Source organism: Rhinatrema bivittatum, chromosome 11, assembly GCF_901001135.1.
Source record: "Rhinatrema bivittatum chromosome 11, aRhiBiv1.1, whole genome shotgun sequence".
Lineage (NCBI taxonomy): Eukaryota > Metazoa > Chordata > Amphibia > Gymnophiona > Rhinatrematidae > Rhinatrema > Rhinatrema bivittatum.
Window position 1 is genome coordinate 90,289,956 of NC_042625.1, and position 10,247 is coordinate 90,300,202.

Consider the following 10,247-nt stretch of genomic DNA (forward strand, 5'->3'; position numbering starts at 1 on the left):
TCTGGTTGCCGCATCTCAAAAAAGATAGTTGCGATGGAGAAGGTACAGAGAAGGGCAACCAAAACGATAAAGGGAATGAACAGCTCCCCTATGAGGACAGGCTGAAGAGGTTAGGGCTGTTCAGCTTGGAGAAGAGAAGGCTGAGGGGGAATATGATAAGAGGTCTTTAAGATCATGAGAGGTCTTGAACAAGTAGATGTGAATCGGTTATTTACACTTTCGAATAATAGGACTAGGGGGCATTCCATGAAGTTAGCAAGTAGCACATTTAAGACTAATCGGAGAAAATTCTTTCACTCAACGCACAATAAAGCTCTGGAATTTGTTGCCAGAGGATGTGGTTAGTGCAGTTAGTGTAGCTGGGTTCTAAAAAGGTTTGGATAAGTTCTTGGAGGAGAAGTCCATTAACGACTATTAATCAAGTTTACTTAGGAATAGCCACTGCTATTAATTGCATCAGTAGCATGGGATCTTCTTAGTGTTTGGGTGCCAGGTTCTTATGGCCTGGTTTGGCCTCTTTTGGAAACAGGATGCTGGGCTTGATGGACCCTTGGTCTGACCCAGCATGGCAATTTCTAATGTTCTAATAGAGGTGGAGGATGCTACAAAGGCACTCACAAACCACAGATGGGCTAATGTTTGGGGGGGGGGGGGGGGGGGGGGGGAGAGGATTGAGTGAGCTTTAATGATCACTGATCCCTACTAGCCAGGGGCATGCACACAGTTCTGAGGGAGTTACTGTCTGTGGACCTTGGCCAATCAGTGGCTGGGCTGAAGTAGAGGAAACCAAGTAGTTGTGAAGTAATTTGGAAGCTGGTTTTGACTGAACTGGAAGCCCAAGAAGAGCCAGATAAGCTCCCAGACTAAAAAAGAAAAAGGTAAATGCTTATGAATATTCAGGCAAACGTGGACAAAAGTTTCTCTGCATTGGCACGTGCATTTTACAAGTGCTCCAGGAATGCCAAGGTCCAAGGCAAATACTAGCACCCTCTTACACCTAAATAGGACAAAGTGAGGTACTTTAGCAACATCTAGAAACAGAGAACAGGACCATAAAATGAAGGGAAATGTGCCATCTAATCTGAAGGACCCTAAACTGGTAGTAGAGCGCAAAACAGGAATCACATGGCATTTTGCAACATGTTCAGCTTAATTTGAGATGATTTCTCTCCCACTGCTCTGAATGGATGCAATGAGAATAGGTGCTTTGAATGCCAAACAAAAAAGACCGTTTCAATACAGTTTTCCCAAAAGATAGAAACAGTTCAGGTATTTAAAATGTAATAAATAAAAACAATGTCACATGTGAATAGCAGAAAACCAAAACCAAGTACCAAAGATGAGACCACTCGCAAGAAGTAGAATGAGTTTAAATAAGTGAAACATCACGCTGAGCTCTGCTGCTTTAGAGGAAGCTTGCATAATGCTAGGGCAGGCAGAAGGCTCAATTACAACGGCACCCTCAGTATTTTCATTACAAATATCATTTGCAGGAGGATAATTCAACTGTAGCATTTGGCTCAAGGCTACAACAGGCTTCTGTGATTGAATGCAGTTTAACAAAAATTAAAAAAAAAGTTTGTCTAGTGTAAAATGCAATTGGCATAGTTACATACCAATATGCTAAATTTAAAACACTAGTTGTCTACAGCCAAACTGCCTCTGCCTGGTGACCGGTAAGTCTTCCCCGTCACCTTTAATGCAGGTAATAGCCTATGTTCTGAAAGTCATTGCAACTGAAGATCTATGGGCCCGAATACAAAACAGCTGGCTGCAGCCATCAATATGCATAATTGGGGAACCAACCTGACCAAACTCCTGATGAAGTAGCACAGTTGCTTCCCTGCATTCAAGTGGACTAGAAGATAAGGCAATAGTCCAATAAAAAATACTCCCTTCCTCAGATCAGAATGAGTAAAAGACTGTCAGATAATGCCCTCACTGGCTAGAGATGGGGTGTGTAATGGCCTTTTACCCTAGCTACATTTCAGAAGGACTAGTCGAGTGGAATCAGCAATTTCTAGTTACAACTTAACATCCATTCAGTTGACTGCCTTGGGAAGAGAAGGTAATCTGCAGTCAGTCAAGCAGGTACTGAGAAGCCTTAAAGTTATATTTTCAAATCCCACTTCCGTAGCTCAAACCACAGGATGTACTGCAGGGCATTCGAGTTTGGACTCCCCACGCATCACAGGGCCCAGCTGGGCCTGAACGCAGCACCAGTGAAGCACTGACCCAGGTGAGAAGGAAAACTGCTGCAGCTAAATGGCAGCTCCTAATGGCCAACTATTAACCCGATCGGTCAATACTTTGTGAATGCAGCCATCTCTGGGTTGGACAGACTAAAAATTCATGCTCTTGTCATCTGGACTGCAAAAAGTGATTTTCGAAGAGAAAAAACAAGTTTAGGATTCATCCTATTAGGTAAACTGGTCCACACCTACATAATCTTTACTAGAGGGGGATTCCATCTTTCATACCAAGGGGAGTCAATATCCAAAGGAACCATGTCAATTTTATTCCCCACAAAAACGTGATACCTAGAAAATGTTTTCCTGGAGAACAGATGTTTGCAACAAGATTCTGAGTGGCAAAAAGATGGAAATCAGTGGGTGACCCACATGGAGTTGTTGCAATTCTAGAAGGCAGTGGCTAAATTGTGAAAAATGGAGTGAGGCACAAGGAGCAGGGGTGTCTGGTTCACATCTGAATTTGAGTGTGGAAAAATCACTACTGGGCACACTGGATGGGCCATTTTGGTCTGCCCAGCCCTGCAATCACTAAGCCACAGCATCCCCTTTACAGCTCAAGATATTTGATGAGTGTCAAACCAGACTTGGCTTTTCCTGAACTGATTTAAAGTTTTAGGTCACATTACTACGTGTCCAAATCTAGAAGTGAAGTTTAAAAAACAAACCAGATACAACCATGTGCAGATTTTGCCCTATTAAAAATAACCTCATCTTTTCAGGTGAAGGTAATTTGATAGAGGAGAGCTCTCTGCCAGGCCCATGGGTGACCTCCCCTCCCCACACAAAAACATTCTTGATCTACTGGCAGGCAGTGGTACCACCAAATAGACAACCAGCACATTACTGCTTTCCAGCCTGGAGTTGAAAAGTGCATAAAAAAAAAAGTTTCATTTCTTGATAAAATCTTCCTAGAGATTTCTAGAAGTAAATGCAGTTTCCACAACAAAAAGTGTCACTGAAATCCTTGACATGTTTTGGGAAAGGGGTGGAAGTGGCAAGGAGATCACTGTCCAAGGATGAGAATTAGCCCAAGGCATTCGCATAGGGCATCATTTCTAACACACGATGTTACTCTACAGTTGTCTGCTTGCGCCATTCTGGAACAGACGAAAGACCATCTACATGCCAAGTCCAACCTTTACAACCAAAAGGTCAGAGGATACAAGAGCCCATCCTCCGTTCAGTATGTCACAAAACGATTTCTCAACAATGGGAGAATGAGAGTTTAAGAGTTATGCTAGGAATCCCCGAGCTTAATGGCGTTCCTCCCCATCACACCCCAAGTTACTTTGTTATTGTTGCTGTAACTCGGAACTTGTGAGAGTACTGAAACGTTAATGCTACTGCTAGTGTCAATACATACTTTTGTTATGCTGTGGCAACTTATGGAACACTTTCCTGTCTCCCCACCCGTCCTGTCAACATATGTACAGGTGTGAATAAGCAGGTTTTAGTACTCCATTTTAAATCCTAATGACCAGCCGGATATGGCATGGCCATTTTGATAACGTGCAACAGGTACTCACAATAAAAAAAAAAAAAAAAAAGGTGATCACATCACACAGTATTTCCCCCGTCAGCACAAATTAGGAGAAAAACTAATTGAGTGTTGCCATACCCTGATCAGAACATTTATGCATTTGATGTAAGCCAGCTTTTCAATACAAACCTACTTGAAGTCCTATAATAAAGCACTATAAACTTTCCCGTGCTCGCAAGCATTTAAGTCCTGTCAAGTTAGCCTGCAAATGTCCGAGTAGATGAATGCTCCATCCATGCTGCGATATTTACACCTTACTCTTGAGTTTGTGCGAGGTCTCATTTTGTGTTTAGGTTATGTATGATTTTATCCACTCTCCTCCTAGAACCTCTTGAGTGAAAGTAAAAAAAATATTTTAATGCATGCATACATCTTACTAATCTTCTCTCGAAACAATACACAGATGAGCTATGTAGTGAGAAGTGGCGGTCAAGCAGGCAAGCCAAAAAAAAATGTCAGGATACACCAGGCAGATTGAGGCCTTTGGTCTGCAAATCCTCCGTCACCACCATAATTAGCTAGTACCTGGAGATACCAGTCATTTTGCATCGCATGCTGGGGGACAGGGGGGCAGAGAAGAGATTTAGCTCTGCCACAGATTTATTCTTCTGCATGAAAGCTTTTATACTCAGGACACATATTTTAAGCATCTGTTCAAGCTATTAAAACAGTAGCAGTTAACCAGCATTGTGCAGGGGAGGGGAGGGCAGGGTGCCTGCGCAGAGTGGAACCTGAGTCTTTTGGCGAGATAGCAGCCGTAAAGCTATGCAACTCGGAGGGGGGGAGGAGAGCAGCTGCAGCTTTATCTGGCCTGGTAGTGCTGTGCTCCTGCCATGGCAGCTGTAGCCCTGCCCCCAGGAGCCATAGCCGGAAGCACTATAGTCCTCCTCTGCCGCACAGTTATAGCGCCAGCTTCCATACCACACTCCGGGGTGAGAACATCCCAAGGCACCAAATATTTTAATAAAATAGTTATACAGCAAGGGTCAAGACTAAAAATAGTAAGGCCAAGCTTACTGGTTAACCTATGCTTTCCATTCACTTCTAGATGTCAAACAAAGGCCATGGTTACTTAAAAAGAAGAAAGAGTAGGGATGCAAGGTAGTAGTACAGTCTACTTTCTGCCAAACTCCAGTGCGAGGTGGTGAGGAAATATGAGGGGGTGGGAGAAGAGATGCATCCTGCTCTCTCTATACCCCTATAGGAAAAGTAAGCCAAGTCACCAACTGTCCCATTGCACAGATTTACAAGCAGGTTGTGCGGAGGAAGGGCATGGTCAGTTAAAGCTGTATAAGAAATGCAGCATTTTGGATCTCTGTTATAGCACTTCTTTTCTACGCATGAATCTACTCAACACTATAACCTTGCCAGAAGGTCTGAACCACCATCATATTGTACTTTTATGCAAGTACAGCCACATTTATACAAGGCTTTCATTTTTCATATTTAAAATATCCCAACCTTAAATATCAATATGGGTTTTATGTACCGGCATTAAAAACACAACTCACGAAAAACAAAATCCCCAAAGTCTTGTCAGGACACTTGCTGAACCAAACTTCAACAGCACAAGGTTTGCAGGAAACGTGAAACGGACAAACCATGGTCTAAATGTTACAAACCAAGGTCTAGCAGTCTTTTCTTGCCTTCGTTTCTTCTCCCTTATTCTGCTTGGACTCAGAAGACCGGCCCATCACAACAGTGTTCCCTTAGCAAGGATAAACCCCTGTAGTTTTTAAGAAGGTAACGCTGCAAGATAATCTAAGGACTGTGCTTACAATGGACCAGGGAACACCAGTTTCACTAGAAAAGACTATAGCAACCTCTGGGGAGGGACGCTGTGTGACAAATTCTCCCAAGTTCACGTCTTACCTAATGAAAGGGGAAATTCAGTCAACGAGACTCAATCCCAGTGGGCAGTAAATGACAGCAGAAGCGTAGCATAAAACGGAGCAGACAGCACATCCTATAGGGGTCACGGCGCAGGCACTGGAAGCCTGAATTAAATTTGCAGACTAAAACCAGCTGCCTTTAGCTGGAGATATGATTGCTATTTGCTGCTGCCTATAATCAGATACCTGTTCTAGCAACTCTACAGCATCAACATTACTACTACAATAGTTGCCAAAATTAACTTGCCATAAAAGCCCTGTGCCTTCCCCAGCCTCGAGCTCTCATGTCCCACAGCACCTCCAAAGGTCTTTTGCAATCTGTGCGCCCATCTATCTCCTCCGAGGTCCTATCTAAAGGGCACATCAACAACCCATGCACAAGCATTGCAGGACAGAGGCAGCTACTAAACTTAAGAGCAGTCCCTAGCTTTGGGCACACCTGGGATCTCTTTACAAGAGAAAGGGGGAAGTTCAGTCCCCAGAACTCAGCTGTCTTCCATTTCAGATCAATTACAAAAGCCACCCCAAACTATTTTAAAATTGGCCAACCCTAGGGAGGAGTAACACTGGAATATATCATGCTGCCTCCTTAAGTGACCCGGGGAAATGTCATCCTCCTGAGAACAAAGCAGAGGTCAGTTCTGGCCAGCATCCCTTGATTTACTTTTAGGATTGTCATCTACTTGCGTAGTTGTCAGATATCTTCCTACTATACAATGATGTTGGGCTTAGCCATTTACTTTTTGAAGCCCCAACAGCAACCTTTCAAAGTGTTTCAGTATTTCTACTGAACACAAAACCACAGGTTCTCCTTGCATCCAGCACCTCTTAAGCCACATTTTACAGCTCACACTGCATTTCACAAAGCTCAGATACCAGTCTCATGCCCCTCCTCCTCCTCATCATCATGCTAACATAAGATCTTTTTTGCAACTGCTTGGCTCTCATGAAATAACAGAGGAACAAAAGTATTAACAGTCAGAACTGTAAAAAAAAACAAAAAAAGCAATGCTGTGAACTGTACTTTGTACAACTTCAACAGCAGGAAATATTAGTTTCCTGCTGTGTAGCAGTTTGAGCCAGTCCAGCCACTGTAGGACTATGGTTAGTGGTTTCTTTGGATAATGTATGCTATTTAATGGGACAGCAAATGAGACATCCAACTGCAAAAAAAAAAAAAAAGCCAAAATTGGGTGCATTTGTTCCTCCAGCACAGCAAGGGCAGAGTAAAGCAATAACTAGGAAAGAAAGAAAGAAAAAGTCACTTGATGCAATTCTCACACCCCAAACAGAACTCCACACTACGGACAAAGCTCTGTATTCCCAAAACAAGGTAGCAGATTAAGACAAATTATTTCAGTCATGTAGGGCCCGTGCTTCCATTAGACAAAGCTGGGCAGTTGTCTAGGGCAGTGGTCCCCAACCCCATCCTGGGGGCCCCACCAGCCAGTCGGGTTTTCAGGATACCCACAATGAATATGCATGAGAGAAAATTTGCATGTTATGGAGGCAGTGCATGCAAATTCTCTCTCATGCATGTTGATTGTGGATCTCCTGAAAACCCCACTGGCTGGTGGGCCCCCAGGACGGGGTTGGGGACCACTGGTCTAGAGCACCAAGATTGTGGGAGCAGCAAAGACCTGCCAGCACTGGGGTCCAGATGGGTGCTGATGAGAGCCAATTCTGCCAAAGTAGGAACTGCAGTCCTGGAGCCACTGCAGTGGGTAGGAAGGAGGGCCGGGCTGGAGCAGCCGCCAATAAGTTGGGGGTGAATATCCAAAGGTTCACCTAGGGGCAAATAGGCTTGCATCAGCCCTGCAGTCATGACAACAGAAGCTATTTTCTACGTAGTACAGAGTTACTACGCGTGTCGGATGGATGAGCCTGTACGTAAGCTGCAAGAAGCTGTCTGCATCCCTGCAATGCAATCTGTGCTTTGCAAATACACTATTTCCCCCTTCTAGCCAGAGTATTTTATGTGCCGCAAAAAAGCTGACTCGGATTCAATCTAGAAACCCCAGGTGTACCCAGTGTTGCCTTGAGATGGCAAAGGTCACCATCTGGCCTCTTCCCAGAAACATTTTCAGTACTGTGTAAATAAACCAAGGGCCTAGGCAAACTTTTTGATTTCATCACTTAAAGGGACTTAGTACATCCCTGCGTGGCCAAGTGTCTGCATCTGGCCCTCAGCCATACAAGGCAGCCTAAATGCATTGGCAGCCAGTGCTGAGAACGAGCAAGAACGCTCTTCCAGCATTCCTTATTAAAGAACAGGAAACGGATAAGGTGTAGACAGGATGAAGAGTATAATTTAGAATAAAAATAGATCGTAGAGAGCGGAAAGGACCATGCACAGAAAAAGTCTGTAGCACAGGGAGTTTGGTGACAAAGTGAAGTCCTTAGTAAGAAGTTCAAGATGCACTGCCAGGCCAGGCCTGTATGGCACCTGCCTTTACAGCACAGGCTTCCTCCCCTGCAACTCTGGCTCCTTTCCAGACCGAAATTCACCCTGGAGCTTGCTCTGCCTTGGGCTACACGAAGTCCCTCCGTTTCGGTCCACTTATCTTTTGGGGGGTAAGAGTATCCTTACAGTAGTTTTGCATCCATTTTACTGTGCTGTTATGTAATGCCCTGATGCATACAACACGAGTAGAGAAAGAGCCAGCGCTGGGCTGCTCGGTTACACAGCGCCTCAGAGAAAGCTTTCAGAAGGTGAAAACAGGATTAGGAGTAATCCGTCTTTTGGAGAAAGCAAGAGAAATTGTAATTAGGAGAAACAAAATCCGAAGATGCCATTTTCGTCCCGATTTGTATTTTGTTTTATCCACAGAAAAAAGCCACAGAAGTGAAAGAGGAATGAAGCCAAGAGAAAGCAGTTCTACCCCATTTAAAAAAATAAACAAACAGTTGGCGTTTTGAAGAGACGACAGCCCGCGCCACCACGGCAGCTTTAAAGCGAGCGGGCCTGCAGGCGTCCCCCCCCCCCCCTTAATCCACAGCCACCCTGCCCAGGAAGCAGAAGTTTGGGGGGGTTAAGGAGGAATTAATTAAGACCTCTCCGCCTGCCAGCAGAAAGGGAGAAGCCGAGCAGCGTGAAATAGGAGCCAACATGTCTGAAGCGTTTCCCACGAGGATTCGCTCAGAGGAAAAACAGACAAATCCCGCCGGAGAGGGGAGGCAGCCGGGGCGCAGCCGGGCTCGGGCCCAGCTGAAGAGCTCCTGCTCGGTGGGGGAGGGGGGGAGCCGCCGGGGGCTGCCCTGCCAGCACCCGGGGCCCTGCAGCGGTGGCTTTGGTTCATTGACCTCCGGGTGAGACCCCGCGGCCCGGCAGGAAGTTCGCGGCAAAGAAGCGCCGGCTCAATCCTTTCCAGGCCCGCTTCTCGCACGGCGAGGCTGGGGTTTTGTTTTTTGGTAAAACCGCAGTTACAAACGGGTATTTGGGGGAGGAAAGTTAAACTGCCTCGGAAACAAAAACAAAACCAGAACACATGCAGTCAGGAAAAGATTAAAAAAAAAAAAAAAAAAAAAAAAAGAATCGCCGCTTCCCCGCGTCGCAAAACTTTCTTGGCCGCTGCCGCGAAGCTGCAGAAAGTCAGTCCGCGCGCCCCGGGACAACTTACTCTTATGCCGGCCGGCGCCCCACGACTGCTTGGCCAGGCTCGGGCTGCGGATGATGGCCCTCCCCGCCGACTTCAGTGCGTCCATGGCCGCGAAGAGGAGCCCGCTCCGCACCCTCCTCCGCTTCTTCGCAAACTTTTCCGCGCTCCTCCTGCCAGGCGGAGCAGCGTCTCGTGAGCGGGCGGCGCGGGGGGATATTTGTGCAGGGGCGGGGCTGCGCGAGGCCCTGCGCGGGAAAGAGGCGCGAGCTGCTGCTGCTGCTGCTGCTGCTGGGTGGGAGCTCGCGCCCCTAGCCCCGCCTTTCCTCCTGCTGCATTTTTTATTAATTTATTTTTTTTTTTTTTTTGGTTGCAGCTCCAGTCCCTTCCCCAGCCCCTTCCCCTCATGCAGCGAAGCCTCCGGCAAGACGGCGGCAGAGACCTCTCTGTGGGGGCTCCAGCCAGCTGCTTCGCTGGGCCCCGTCCCTGGGAAAACCTGGCCCTCTAAGTGGGTGTCGAGCACAGCCCTCCACCTTTCCCGTGGCTTTTTTTTTTTTCCCCTCCTCGAGTGGGGATATTTTGTGACTTTCATAAACATATTGGGGTAGTTTCAGGAGAATTTTCAGCAAAGGCAAAAAAAAAACCCGTCTAGTTTTATCTGCTTTCAACCCAAAATATTTTTCCACATCTATAACCAATGGGCTTTGCTTGTATAGCACTTCTGGCAACGCCATACATACAGGGCCAGATTTTAAGAGGTACGTGTGGGCGTACGTTTGTGCACGCAAAGCAGGGCGCACAAATGTACGCCCGATTTTATAACATGCGCGTGCGTAGCCACGCGCATGTTATAAAATCTAGGGTCGGCGTGCGCAAGGGGGTGCACAATTCTGAAACTTGTGTGCACCGAGCCGCACAGCCTTCCTCCGTTCCCTCCGAGGCCACTTCGAAATTGGAGCGGCCTTGG

At 46.3% G+C, this 10,247-nt stretch overlaps 1 protein-coding gene across 1 annotated transcript in view; it reads right to left on the minus strand.

Moving 5' to 3' along the window:
- LDLRAP1 (low density lipoprotein receptor adaptor protein 1) overlaps nucleotides 1–9,538 on the minus strand; it is a 51,638-nt gene extending 42,100 nt beyond the window's left edge. Inside the window, exon 1 of the mRNA XM_029619970.1 lies at nucleotides 9,305–9,538. Within this exon, the coding sequence (XP_029475830.1) occupies nucleotides 9,305–9,389 (85 nt within the window). The 5' untranslated portion in view covers nucleotides 9,390–9,538. The remainder of the gene's footprint in view (nucleotides 1–9,304) is intronic.
- Nucleotides 9,539–10,247: the final 709 nt, after the last annotated feature.